We start from the raw sequence: 14,541 nt of genomic DNA, 5'->3' as shown, positions 1-14,541 counted from the left end.
TTTGATGGAAAATCTAATAAAAAATATTTTTTTAAAAAGAAATAACCTCATTACGTTATATATTATTGTTATGCAGTCCTTTAGTACACAAAGGACTTGACAATCCTTATTACACTCCTCCTCAATAAAAAGGTCATTATTCTCACCTTACAAATGAGGAATGAAGGCTGAGACAAGTAACTTGCCCAAGGCCATTTAATAAATCCATTGCAGAGCCAGAATCTGGATTTGGGCCCTCTAGATCCAAGACCAGTTGTTCTATCTACCAAATCAAACCAGCTCTCTAATTTATATAATGATAGATACGGAAATGTTTCAAGACTGGTATAGGCCTAAGATATTAAACTATCAGTGTCTTTGGGTGTTCTAAAATGAGGCAATGAGTAGATGTTTTAGATTTCCTACGTTGAGACAGATTATTAAACAGATATCAGATAAATTAAACCTATAAATATGTATTTATAAGTATGCAGCTAAACTGCAGTCAGGATCCAAATGGGAGATTCTCCACTTTCCACAGTGAGCATGTCAACCATTTATGAACAGCCAGTCCCTCTCTCTAGTCTAATTAAACAGATGAAAAATAAATAAATCTGGGTCTTGGCTGAAGGACAGGGCTCAAGTGATGGAATGCTTTTCCATAATTCCATATAAAATATTCCCTTCATGCAGAAAACTAGAACATCAGGGGTAAAGGTTCTAGCTAGCTCTATGCCAGTTTTCTACACAGAGGGAATTATTTTTCTGTATGGAATTCAGTCAGATGCTCTTGCAAGACAAACAAACTGACCTCAGCTTCCGTCTACCATAGGTCTCATCCATATCTGAATGTTTATGAAAATGAAACCAGAGCATTATAGTGCACACAACATTCTTACAGAGAACACGTGAGACCCAGTATACCTTCATAAACACTAAGTATGTAGACAAAATGGCTTTCAGCCAAGATCCTGTAGTAGTTAGAACAACAATCAAGTGTCCACCCAGTACCCTCCTTCAGGAGTTGGGATTACATCTCCTCTCTTAACTTTGCAAACTTTGCAGATACAGTGGTGCCCCGCAATATGAATGCCTCGCAAGACGAAAAACCCGCTAGATGAAAGGGTTTTCCGTTTTTCGAGGCGCTTCTCAAGACGAATTCCCCTATGGGCTTGCTTCGCAAGACGAAAACGTCTTGCGAGTCTTTTCCCTTCCCCCCCCTTTTTCTAAGCCGCTAAGCCGCTAATAGCCGCTAAGCCGCTAATAGCGCTAATCCGCTAATAGGGATGCTTCGCAAGACGAAAAAACTGCTAGAGGAAGAGACTCGCGGAACGGATTATTTTCGTCTTGCGAGGCACCACTGTATCCAAATTCTTGTGTAATGTCTCAGTAGCCCAACAACCAATAGAGAATAGCAGTGGATGAAATATTTTTACCTATAGTCTTGTGTATTTAAATATTTAACCCTGCCTAATTCAAAGGCATCAAGCAGATATTAGTGTATTTCCCAATTTATTACTACTACATAATATTGGGGTAGGAGTGTACCAGAATACAGAATACTACAGTCATGTATAGTATTATTCCCAATATGTAATAAAGCTTTTATATATACAGTGGTACCTCGGAAGTCGAACGGAATCCGTTCCAGAAGTCTGTTCGACTTCCAAAATGTTCAGAAACCAAGACGAGCCACGTTGGACGTTCGGGTTCCAAAAAACGTTCGCAAACTGGAACACTCACTTCTGGGTCTGCAGTGTTTGGGAGCCAAAACATTCGAGTTGCAAGGCACTCGTCAACCAAGGTACGACTGTGTGAGTGTGTGTGTGTGTGTGTGTGTGTGTGTATTGTTTGTAGACACTTCAGAGCACACTTGAGAACAGTAAGCTTATTCATTATCATTACAAATTTAAAACAAGGTTTTAAATAAAATTGAAATATAAAGCAAATCCCTTTTGTGGAGGGGCAGCAGAGCCAAGAGCTGCCCTCCCAGCACCAGCATCCCTGAAGCTTACATAGATGGGGCACAACGAGACCAAGTGAGGCTGTGCTTATGTCCTTTCCGTGGAATTACTTCTACCATCTACATCAAGAAAATAAACAATTCTGAGTGAAAAGCATTAGCTCCTTTGCTTTAAACGATCCTATCAAAGCCCGAGAAAAATTACAGCCACAAACAACAGTATATAATTTAAAAACAGTGACAACATTGCTGCTTCGTTTCTCAGAGACAAATGCTATTGATTTGCCGGACTTGACAGACATCTAGAGTTCCTCCGCCCACCCCGTCTCTCGCTCCCAAACAACATTTAGAGGTGTTTATTCCTATTGTTCCTCTGCCACTTTGGCTTTTGTAGCCAAGGCTTTGAATGCTCTTCCGGAAGACACTGCTTAGATTAAGTTGATTTGTAAAACTTTCCTGCGTCCCTCAAAGCTGCCAAAGCCTCCCACAGAATCGGCATGGGCTCTGCCAGGATCTCTTGCAGCTGGACCGGTGTAGAAGAAAGCCAGCGACAAAGGCTGCTGTGTGTAGCTGCTCAACCTTGATGCATTAGGATGACTGTGGCGGCGGTGGCCCAGCCTTCCCCGGGGCAGAGGATGCCTTTTTCCCAGGCACTCTCCCTTGCTCTGGGCTGATGGCATCTCTCCCAGGGCAAAGGCGGGCAGAAAAGGGAAGCCATTTCTTTCCGCAGCAATGTTTGTGTGCCAAAAAGTTTGGAAGCATTTACTAGCCCTTCTGTGTATCTAAGCTGCTTAGGTTTTTTGGTTGTTGTTGGTTTTTTTTGAAAGGGAAGGGAACCTCTTCTTCCTGGGAGACACTCCAAGGTGAAGAGGACTCTCTGTATTCAGGCAAAGTAGGAGGAGTGTACAAAGACTTATTGTAACACAGAAGGGGGAAATCAAGGGCTGTGGGCATCTGGCGAGAGGGAGAAAGAGCTATGTCTGACTCCCCGTTCCTTTCGCCTCCTTAACCCTACCCTGCCAAAAGAGAGAGAGAGAGCAGTTATAATAAAGCATATCTTTTGTAGAAAGGCTTTAACCTTCAGGACTACACGAATTTTCTAATTTCTGTTGTTACCAATAGACATATTTTGCAGTGGCTGTGCTGTGCAGCTAAATGAAGGAGCCTCAGGCAACAGAGGAACTGAGGGTATCCATCTGTCAACAGTCACTAAGGAGACTGCACATTTCTTTAAATCCTTTGCAGGCAGGGAGACCAGCCAATTCCCCACTCTGACTCCCCAAGAGGCAACTCAGGAAACGCAAGATGGGGTTATGGCTGTGGGAGGGCAGAAAACAGCATGTCCTGCCATGAGAGTCTTTCACCTCTGCCACCCCGAGGGACAAATCCCACCTCTGCAAGAGGCAAACTTAGAATGGGGTATGGCAGAGTTTCTGTTCCTGGAGCAGCCGCTTTTAAGAAAGCCCAAGAGGGGCTATTCTACCCAGCTTTGTTTTCCAACAAGATGACACATACCAATCAGAAAGGCTTAAATCTTCAGCCCTCTCCGAGCATCTCCTCCCCCACCCAAATCCTTGGGAATCGGAGGAGAGGTCAAAAATAGATGGAGATCCTGGCGCCAAGGCACAGCAGACAAGCTATGAGGAAGAGGGCTGGCGGGCCTTGCCAGAAACCCACACATGAATCTTGCAGATGTTTCGGTTTTCTTGGCTGCTTAGAACTTTGTACACTGTTTCCCCTGACCTTCCCGTTGTGCTGCCGCAAGCACACGATCCAAGGAGCCCACAGTCCATGCCAGGCTTTCTACTGGCAGAACCCAATGTCCTCGGCAGCATGCTGGGCAGGGAAAGTGAGTGGTTTTTGGGAAGAGACCAATAACTTATTCCAGAGACACCCGTCATGCCAGCTCTCTCCCTTAAGAGCACACGTTTGCACCATTATCTTCCTGGATTGTGCAGTCAAAGCAGTTTGGCGTCATCTTCAAAGAGTTAAATGTTTCTGCTACCAGCTGCTATTACAGAAAGGAGGAGAGAAACAAGCCTACCCTGGAATACTGTGAATAATTCAGCTGCAACCAGTATGAGTGCCGTAAATTAGGAAGATGGGAGTAAAAAGCAAGGCATAAAATCACCCTTGCCCCCTGTAGACCATGCTCACCTAGTCCAGGATAGGTCCTGCGTTTGCTGAGATTGGCCGATTTCACTAGGAACATACAGGATTGATGAGTCATCCAAGAGCAGAAAATAAGCAGCAGAGCTCCCAGAAAGATGCCACACTAGAAAGGAGGAAATAAAAGCGCTGGGTGAATAATAAGCACTCTCCCCCCCCCCTCCTCTCCCCCCCCCCCACAACTCTTATTTCATGCATTCTTATTGCTGTCCCATAGCACCTAGAGGCTGCCTGGGATGTTTGCAGCCACACACTAGTCTGTTAAGGGAGATCCCCTGCCTCTGAACAGCAGTCAGCCAAAATGTGACGTACGAGTTCAATTTTATTCACACACACAGTTTATGGCAGAAGACATAGAGCAGCCACCTGTTTACTAAATGGCTCGGTTGCAGCACCTCCTTGCCTGGAAAAGGAAACCAGAGCAATTTATGGAAGGGAACAAGACTACATGCCCTGCTGTTGTGACATTTTCTGGGCATATTCCAGAACAGTGATCTGTCTCAAGCTCCTACCAGATTCATGTTAAACAAGTTAGCATGCTGTTGATCCAGGAGTTTGAACTCCTCTGCAGAGGTGTTACTGGCTGTACTACCCACTTACAGCGCAAACATAAATTACCCTGTTAGCTACCTGTCCCGGAAAGCATTGTGCTGGCTCCCTCTCTGGACGTATTTGTAGAGGAAGCAAACGGAAGGAGCTCAGAGAAAGGAGGGGGAGAGAGAGAGAACATGAATGGCTGAGCGTTTATTGAAAACAATGCATGACTCTGCAGGAACAAGTGGTGCTAAACTTTAATCACAGCTGCTATTTGTTCTGAGTTGTAGCTTTGGAGTTGCTGGCAACTGTGGGCATAACAAACCAATGTCCTGCTCTGAGAAGCCTTAAAACGTAAATAGCGGCAAAGGGCTACTTTCTCAAGGGAAGGCTTATTGACATCAGTTGGCAGCTGTGAGGTTGGACCAACCAACAAGAACCCCAGAGCCTTCCAAAGGTCTCTCAAAAACACTGCCACAGGTCAATTGTTTTGTGTGTGTGTGTCCCCACAAAATAAAGGAAGTCATTGCCATTTCCAGGATTCGGTGGAAGCAGGTGACACAGGATAAGCAAGCCCTTGTCTCCCAGGGCCTGCTGAAACAAAGGCTACACACACAGACCTTTCTGGGCAGAAGTTATACTGGAGTTAGTATCCTACTACTGTGATTTTCCATCAGGTCATTCGTGCAACCAAGTACCACAATCTATTAGCAGCATCTGTTAACAAGCGCTGCCGTGCATTGGGAAAGCATCTGTGACCAGATGTTCATGTGCATAACCACATATCATTTGGTGGTAAGCACTTTTACAACCACAAAGACTTAATTACTACCAGCAGTTCCTAACTCCCGTTAAGTCCAGCACTGAAAAATCAACTATGCCTCCGAGTGTCCGATGACCGACACCTGCGTCTCTTTTACCAGCAGGGGCATCTGTCTATGTGGCTCAAAACAGACGCAAGCACTATGAAGTACCACTAGCAACACCAGTCTTAAAAGTACGACCTCTGATACACCTTAGGAAGAAAGGGCCTGTGCTTCCTAAGGAGGAGATGTGGACACGCCTAACAGCTCTTCTACTACCCGTCTCGCCTTCCCAATATATATTTTCTCTCTTCTTAAGGTCCTTAACGTATTGCAACATGGCCACAGTTCCTTACACAGCGGTGCATTTATTTCCTATGCACTTTTTGGCTGGTTTAAGCTCTATTATATTGGCATCGCTTTTCTTTTTAGGCTCATCAGACCCTGTTTGCACTTGCATCTTTACCTATTTCTACCTTGCTCATTCATTTTAATCTGAGGAATTTGTAGGTAAGAATGGGAAATGGAATTGTAAGGGAGCTTTATTATTTCTAAATTGCAAAAAGTTCACAACAAAGCACAAGGTTTATTTAAAGTGGGGGGGGGGGAGAACCTACAGAAGGCTCTGGGATGGTTACAGTATTAGACTGAAGGACTAAGTCACCTCTTGGGGCATTCAGACCATGATCATGCCAGGAGTTTAAATCTTTTCCTCCCCTGTGGGGAGAGAAACCCATGGATACAATGAATGTAAGAAGGAAGGCACAGACATTCATTGCAAAGAAGCATACTCTCAGGCTATCACTTGCCTTCAGACATTATATACAACATGTCGTATATTCACAGATACTGGGAATGTCAAAAATCTGGTAAACAGTCTATTTCTCAGTCAGTCCAGGGTTAAAGCCGAAGATGGCAGCTGCTATTTTCAACTGACAACTCAGCTGCTATTTTCTGATCAAAGAACCATGTTTATTATTTGACTAGTCAAATATTCCAGCAAGAGTACCCTGATGCAGATCTCTCTGCAAGAGAAAAATATAACGACATCATTGGTACCATCTGTTAACGGACCTACTTAAATGACTCAAGTGTTTTGCTTTGCTATATGCTAATGCCATCTGTTGGGAAAAAGATGGAACTAACCAACAGCTAAACATCTTGATTGATTGGAACCTTCTGATGCAAAGGTTTGGAGGGTTTGGAATCTCTTCCAAAAGTTACTTGAATAAGTAATATCAGGTTATCAATTTGCTTAGCAGCTTAGGAAAGGCATTCAGCAAGTTTAGTTTCTGGTCACAAAAAGCTTGTGTTCTAAAACTATGCATACTTACTTAGGAGCAAATCCAATTAAACTAAGTAGGACTTGCTTTCGAGTAAACACACAGAGGATGGTGCTGATATTCTTCCATTTTTCTAAACATAACTTACTCTGTTATGTATTGTTTCATATCAAAATTTGACTTTATGTAGGGATCATGAATCATAAGTCAACCAGAGACTGCTGAAACTGCTAAGGATCTTTTTTAAAAAAAGCCTGTGGGTTCTTGTTAGCATATGCAGACTTCCAGCTTTCACAAAAGAATAACTTTCTTGCCATTCATAGCTTAACAAGTTAAAGGTAAAGGACCCCTGACAGTTAAGTCCAGCAACGGGAGCTCACCCCAGCACCACACGCTTAACAAGTTAAGTTTGAATAAAATCCTATGTAGCTTCAGTATTAAATTGGGCGGGATTCACCTAATGAGTCACGGCAACTGAAGCCCTGTGCAAAGACTTTCACTTGATCAATAGCACTTCCCCCATCTTTGCATTCTCCACACAAAATTGGCTGCAGGAGGTCAGAACCATGACCAAACCAGTGCATTGAGTGGAGTAGTGAGAGGATTGTTGCTCCTGGCAAGCCAAAATGCTTGACCTGATGGAACCAGGAGCGAGATGTCAAATTCCTCCTATTATTTTTCTGCTTTATTTCAAAATAGTTTTTAGCCTAATTGACATTCAAATAATTCTAGAAAAACAGATCAAACTAAATTAAATATATATCAATTATTGTAAAACCTAATATTGCACAGGAGCCTGGGCAAAAATACAGATTTTAGCTTTGTACTAAGGCAGGCATGTCCAAAGTCTGCTTTGGGGGCCTAATCTGGTCCTGCCCCTGTGACACCTTATTTCCTACAAAAACCTTAACAACTTCAACCCTAAAAAAAAGCTCAACAACTTTGGGGTAAAATACTAAAAAAAGGTCAAGAACTTTGGTTGGCCCCTTGGCCCTTCACTTCATCAAATCTGGCCCTCTTTGAAAAAAGTCTGGACACCACTGTACTAAGGAGTGTCAAACGAATCAGTGCCTGGCATATCTCAGGGGTGGGGGTGGGGATTCCGTAACTGGAACATCACTACAAGGAAGGCCCTATCCCATGTCATCATATGATGCATCACCCCCAACGGTGGGACAGGAAGGGTCTTCCCCCCCCCATCCCCAGATCTAAGGGCATGTTCTGTTCAGACACCAGGACCACAAGTCATCAAGGACTTTATAGGTCAATACCAGCACCTGAAATTCAGCCCAGAAACTCACAGGCAGCCAAGTTAAGATCTTTTAACACCAGTGATTCCAGCTGGTTGCCCTAGTCAAAATTCTCACTGCCGCTGTCATGATCTGCACATACTGGAGTTTCCAAACTGTCTTTAGGGCAGCTCCATCCTCGGCAGTACACTGTAAAGCTGACCATTTTACATTGCAGGTACAAAATCAAGCGACTTTGAGTGGAGAGCCAAGATGCAAGTTCAGAGAACAAAAATAGCTCTTAAAGTGCAATGGGAACACCACAGAAGATAAATAAAACATAACTTTAAGAACTGCTGTCTGAGCCTGCTTTTTTCCACCTCTCCTCCCAGCCCCTTTTCCTTGTGTGTCATGTCTTCTATACTGCAATGCGCTTTACTTGTGGGCTGCCTTTGGAAGCATTTCGGAAGCTTCAATTAGTGCAGAATGTGGCTGCCTGACTGTTGTCAGCTTTGGGGCAAACAGTTCATATAACATCAGTTCTATTGCAACTATACTGGTTGCCTGTACACTTCTAAGCCCAGTTCAGGACCTCAATGTCTTCTGCAAAACCTCTCCCAATATGAAACCTACCTTGACCCTTAGATCTTATTCTCATACCCTTCTCTGTCGGAGGAACTGGACATGGAAGAAGGGGTTATTCATGAGCACAAATCACCCCATGTATGAGATAAGTCAACAGGTTCAAGGTCATCCAAGCCAGTTGCTATGGCAATGGCCCAGTGCCATCTATATAAGTGAGCAGGACACATTAGCTCATGAGTCAGTCAGTGGGTCTGTCGTGTGTCAGTCTTAGAAGTGAGTTGGAATCTGTGTTACATCTTGAATTGCTGGAGCAACAGAAATACTTTATACTCGCATGTATCTGTATCTGCAAAGCCTACAGGCTGTATGTATATACCAATGTCCAGAACTGATTTACTGAAGCCTGATCTTCTGCAGCAGTAAACTATTTTGGATCTTAAGATGCCTCTGTATGGTGACTGGAACTGGGGGAAACTTCCACTATGTGGGTATCTCACCTCAGATTCCCAACGTTCTCCAGGTCCCACCTCTGAAAGACTTTGGGATGATGATGATGACAAAGGATGGGGCCTTTTCAGTTGTGGCTCCCCATCTGTGGAAAGCTCTTCCCAGCAATGTCCACCTGGCAACTTCACTGACATCTTTCCAATGCCCCCCAAAAACTTAGCTCTCAAACCTAACTTTTGATAAACTGCAATAATATGGTCTGTATTAGTGTGCTGCCAAAGCTTCCTGTGGCTATTTGTGTGTGTGTGTGTGTGTGTGTGTGTGTGTATTTTAATGGTAGATGTTTTGTATGATTTTTCTTTTACTGGTACAATATATCTATGGGAGAAATTCAATGTAGGACCAATTGGTTGGAACAAAGCCCATTCATGCAACAGTACTTTCTCCCTTCTCCTCCCACCAGGCACTCCTTAAACCTGTTTAAGAGCCAGTGCGGTGTAGTGGTTAAGAGTGGTAGTCTTGCAATCTGGAGAACCGGGTTCGCATCCCCGCTCCTCCACATGCAGCTGCTGGGTGACCTTGGGCCAGTCACACTTCTCTGAAGTCTCTCAGCCCCACTCACCTCACAGAGTGTTTGTTGTGGGGGAGGGAGGGAAAGGAGAATGTGAGCCGCTTTGAGACTCCTTAGGGTAGTGATAAAGCGGGATATCAAATTCAAACTCTTCTTCTTCTACTTCTGTTCTAGATTATCCCACAGACCTCCAGATCAGATTTAGAAGATGTGGGCAAGGGGGGAAAGTCCTGTTCTGCAAGCAGACCAGGTTCCACACATGCAACAACTTAGTTGAATCCCATTCTATGTTTATCACAGAATCATAGACTTGTACAGTTGGAAGGCACCACTAGGGTCATCTAGTTCAACCCCCTGCAATGCAGGAATCTGTCACTTGAACCTACAACCCTGAGATTAAGAGCCTCAGGCTCTACTGAGCCACTGGAGACTTCAGGGTAACAAGCAACTAACAAGCCTAATTGTGACCCCAGCAAAAATGGGGCAATAATTATCTAGCTGTCAAATTTTATAAGCTGCTCTGAGGGCCTCTTTGGCTAAAGGACTGGGTAAAAATGCTCTGTATAAATAAATACCTATCAAATAAAGCAAACACCACCCAAGGTTAATCCAATTCAGAAGCCAACCACCGATGGTTATTTGCCAACATGCTGCACGCCCTAGGCGGGTGGATCATCAGAAAGCTGGCTGGCAAGAGATATAGGGATCAAAATAATACTGAAAGCTATGGGGAAGGTATCCAACTTCCAGAGAAAGAAGGTGAGATTACAGGTAGATCCTAAATATATAACTCCATTCAAGGTTTTTCTTTAAAAAGTTTGGAAGTCATTCACAGAGGCATGATCAGACTGGATTCTGTGAACAAAACCTAAATGGACAAATTGTAGAACTCTTTGTGCTTGTAAAGAGAGATGCCGACCATTACCTTGCAAGTGGCAGGTGTAAAACCTGAACAGCCAACACCAGCTGTGCCTTTCCAATTCAGAAACAGAACTTAGTCTTAACAGGAAAACTGAGCATTCAGCAGCTTAGGAACTCTGACAAAAGCTCAAGGGGAAGGGACCACTTCGATGCCACTGAGACTGGATACCACAATTACAGGCTGTTCTGAAAGTTCGGAGGATCTCAACCAATAACCCTTAGTTCTAGTTAGAACAACAGTGCTAGACACCTGTGAGTTGTGGTGTACGGAATCTCCTGGTTCAGAGGCAGTATCCCACTGAACACCAATTGCCAGGGAAGAACAAAAAGGAAAGGGATATCACCGTTATGTCCTCTATGTGTGCATCCCAAAGGCACCCAGTTGCACATTGTGAGAAGAGGGATGCTAAAGAAAATGGACCTCTGGTCTAAGGCAGCATGACTCTTCTTATGTCTTTGTCTACTAGAACAATTTCTGTACCAAATTAGGAAGTTCAATCCTGTATAATAATACACATATACAATATACCCCCGAAGCACGTAAAAGTTTTATTTAAAGAGTGCAAGGAGCAGAAGTTGGTTATAGGTCCCTGCAAGCTGCAAATGCAGTGCACATGCAACTGTCTGTGGAAGGGGAGGCTGATCACTCTCCCCAGTTATAGTGTAAAGGTAAAGGGACCCCTGACCATTAGGTCCAGTCGCGGACAACTGTGGGGTTGCGACGCTCATCTCGCTTTACTGGCCGAGGGAGCCGGTGTACAGCTTCCGGGTCATGTGGCCAGCATGACTAAGCCGCTTCTGGCGAACCAGAGCAACGCACGGAAACGCCGTTTACCTTCCCGCCGGAGCGGTACCTATTTATCTACTTGCACTTTGATGTGCTTTCAAACTGCTAGGTTGGCAGGAGCTGGGACCAAGCAATGGGAGCTAACCCCATCACGGGGATTCGAGCCGCCAAGCTTCTGATCGGCAAGCCCTAGGCTCTGTGGTTTAATACACAGCACCACCCGTGTCCCTAGTTATACACAGTGTGGTATATAGGGATGGTGCCTCATCCAGGACTCAACAGGCAGAGCATGGAACTTATTACTGGGGGGGAAGCCACAACCTGCCTCCCAGACTGTCCAATGAGGAGGATTCAACCTCAAAAGTAACTGGAACAATAAGCAAAACAACAGCAGGCACAACCAATGCAGGCAATAAAAGATACAGAAGAATGAATCCAGGAACTCAGGAAGACCTGATTGCCACCCCCACATGTAAGGTAGCAGCAAAATCCCTAACCCTGCTACCCCAACTACCTGAGAGACAACCTCAACCCACATCCCTGAGACCTGGCAGGAGAAGGGGGAGATCAGAAACAAGGGCTACCATGCAGAGATGCAGGATGGCTTTAATAGGGAGTGGGTGAAGTGGCTTTCCTGCCACTCTTCAACACAGGAACTATTTGAACACCTACGTTCCTCAATTCTGTGACATTTTTGTGCCTGCCAAACAAGTTATACATGTGCGGAAAAACTTCAGTACAATGTCCAACATTGCTTTACTCATGGACATGGTTCCAAGTGACGTATGGACACAATAGAAATACTAAACCCAATTGAAATAAACACAATCAATAAAAACTTAAACAAAATGCATCTATATAAATAAAAGACAGGTCTTAAAAGATCCTGCCCCATTAAAAGAGGCCACAAATACCCCTTCAAATTAAGGGCCAAAAGTCCATGTGAGAAGGGGTTTTTTTTGACTGGCGCCAAAAAATAGATAAAGATAGCACCAGGTGAGCCTCCATAGGGAAAGCATTCCATACATGGAGAGCCACCACTGCAAAGGTCCATCTGAAATAGACAAGATAGACAAGGCAAGGGAACTATTATGCAAAAGTTAAAATAACTTTAGAGTTGCCATGATGAGAAAAGCTCTCTCAGACATAGCTCTGCTAATGGTGAACTCATTTTGAGTCTATCTTTAGGTAGGCAAAACAGCACCATCCACACACAAGAGGAAGAACTCAGAAGAACTGGGGAATGCCAATGATTGTAGAAGTACAAAAATATTTGTCAAAGAAAACCTAAGGGAGGGGAAACCCCATAATAACCCTATAAGGACTGAGGATACTCAGTGGGCAGAAAAACAGGAGGGGAGAGAGAGAGAGAGAGAGAGAGAGAAAACAACAACAAATAGAATGCAGTACAGTATGAAGGAAGGCAGCATGGCTGGCAGGCACCCTGAACAGGAGGTCACCACACTGCAACATTTTGTTACATGTCTCATTTTGTATTCTTTCTGAAATCTTTATTGTGGGATAGATGTCTTGAAGATGAAGAATACAGTGGTACCTCGGGTTACATATGCTTCAGGTTACAGACTCCGCTTACCCAGAAATATTACCTCAGGTTAAGAACTTTGCTTCAGGATGAGAACAGAAATCGTGCTGTGGCGGCATGGCGGCAGGTCCCATTAGCTAAAGTGGTGCTTTAGGTTAAGAACAGTTTCAGGTTAAGAACGGACCTCTGGAACGAATTAAGTACTTAACCCGAGGTACCACTGTAACAGGATTTTTAAAAAGCAAACTAAGAATAAATAGGCTAAACCACAAGTGTTGTCCTAAACAGTCTGCAAAGTACCCCTCTTGTGTCAGTACTCAGCAAGCGTCAACAAAACATGGTCACTCAGGTCATAAAACTTAACCTGCATATTATAAACAACCTTCTACAATATAAACAACCATCAATAATACACTACAGTATAAGGCAAACAACTGATCCGAACTCATCTAAAACTGGCTTTTCTCAACAATAAGTGCAAGCCTGTAACTATCAAGCCAAGTGAGAATAAGGGAAAAGATGAATGGGAATGCAAAGTTAGGTTCAGTTAGCAGAAAGCAATTTTTAAATGAAATTAGTAAGTAAAACGTGAGAACATAAGCAAAAAAAGGGGGGCAGAGTTATTAGCATAAAAGGAAGGAGGACAGAAAGTCAGTGGACTAAGTGAAAGAGCAACTTTCCCTCTTAGGCAACCAACAAAATCAGGTGAAGTGGCTTTGCTTGGTGTGGCAGCAGAACCACCTGTAGGATTCCCAGCTTTATTTCTGGCTGAGCTCTTTTGCCTTTCCGACAGACTGACTGCAGACAGATATTCACAGGGCGCAGCTTTCCCAACAGAAGACAACCCCCTGAGCATCTGCCTGCCACGTGCAGATTCCTTGCCACGAGGACATTTGGGGAGGTTGGAGGAGGGAACTCCCTGAGCACGGGGGTGGGAGTGGGGTCGGGGGTCAGAAAGACTCCCCCCAGTTCCCATAGATGCATAATCAAGAATCACCTGTAATCGGGGCAGAGAGAGCCAGAGGAGAAAAGGAGGAGCAGAATTTGGCGCAAACCCGGGACTAACCTGTCGAAAGCAGAAGGGCATCGTTAGCACGCTGACCCCAACAATGCTGTTCACAATATTCATGATCAGGCCCCAGTTGGAACCAGAGGAAGGGGAGGAAGCCATGCTCGGTGGAGGGCAGGCAGGGAGAGGGACCGTTCTTGGAGGGTGGGCGGTGAGGTCTGACAGCTCTGTTTCAACTCAAGGGGGCGGGGTTGCCGGGGACAGACGTGGCGTGGGAAGAACCAAGGTGTGGAGGGTAGTGGGGGGGGGGGAGAGGGACACTCCAGGGAGTCAAGTTCTTCCCCCTTCCTCTCCCCAGAACCCGGCTCCGGCTTCACGCGTCGCACACACTTCCTCGTTTCCCCTGCTCTGTTGGCGCTTCCGGGATGCGAAAGAAAGGGCGAGGGGAAAAAAGAGAATGCAAGAAACCACAGAGGGCGAGAGGCCTAGAGCGGCACAAACACGGAAAGAAGGCAAAACTCCTTTTGAACCGCTCTGACCGGCCCCGGAGGATTGGTCGTGGACAGGGGCGGGGCAAGAGGCCGGGGTTGCCATGGTAACCACCCCGCGTGACGCCGAGGATCTTGCTGTACGGCCGCGGTGGTTGGCTGGTTTCGGTGCCCCTCCGGAGCAGCCCGGCGTGGCCGTTCTCGTCGCGAGTCACCGCGCTGGGATAAGT

At 45.0% G+C, this 14,541-nt stretch overlaps 1 protein-coding gene across 1 annotated transcript in view; it reads right to left on the bottom strand.

Annotated features, from left to right (window-relative positions):
- Positions 1-14,344, bottom strand: part of SLC38A10 (solute carrier family 38 member 10) — an 85,354-nt gene extending 71,010 nt beyond the window's left edge. The window contains exons 1-2 of the mRNA XM_079965376.1: positions 13,881-14,344; positions 4,100-4,217 (exon numbers count right to left, since the gene is read on the bottom strand). Coding sequence (XP_079821502.1) covers positions 4,100-4,217; positions 13,881-13,985 — 223 coding nt within the window. The 5' untranslated portion in view covers positions 13,986-14,344. The remainder of the gene's footprint in view (positions 1-4,099; positions 4,218-13,880) is intronic.
- Between the last annotated feature and the right edge of the window lie 197 nt (positions 14,345-14,541).

Source organism: Podarcis cretensis (assembly GCF_951804945.1).
Source record: "Podarcis cretensis genome assembly, chromosome: 2".
Classification (NCBI taxonomy): Eukaryota; Metazoa; Chordata; class Lepidosauria; order Squamata; family Lacertidae; genus Podarcis; species Podarcis cretensis.
This window is presented reverse-complemented; position numbering and strand designations above follow the sequence as displayed.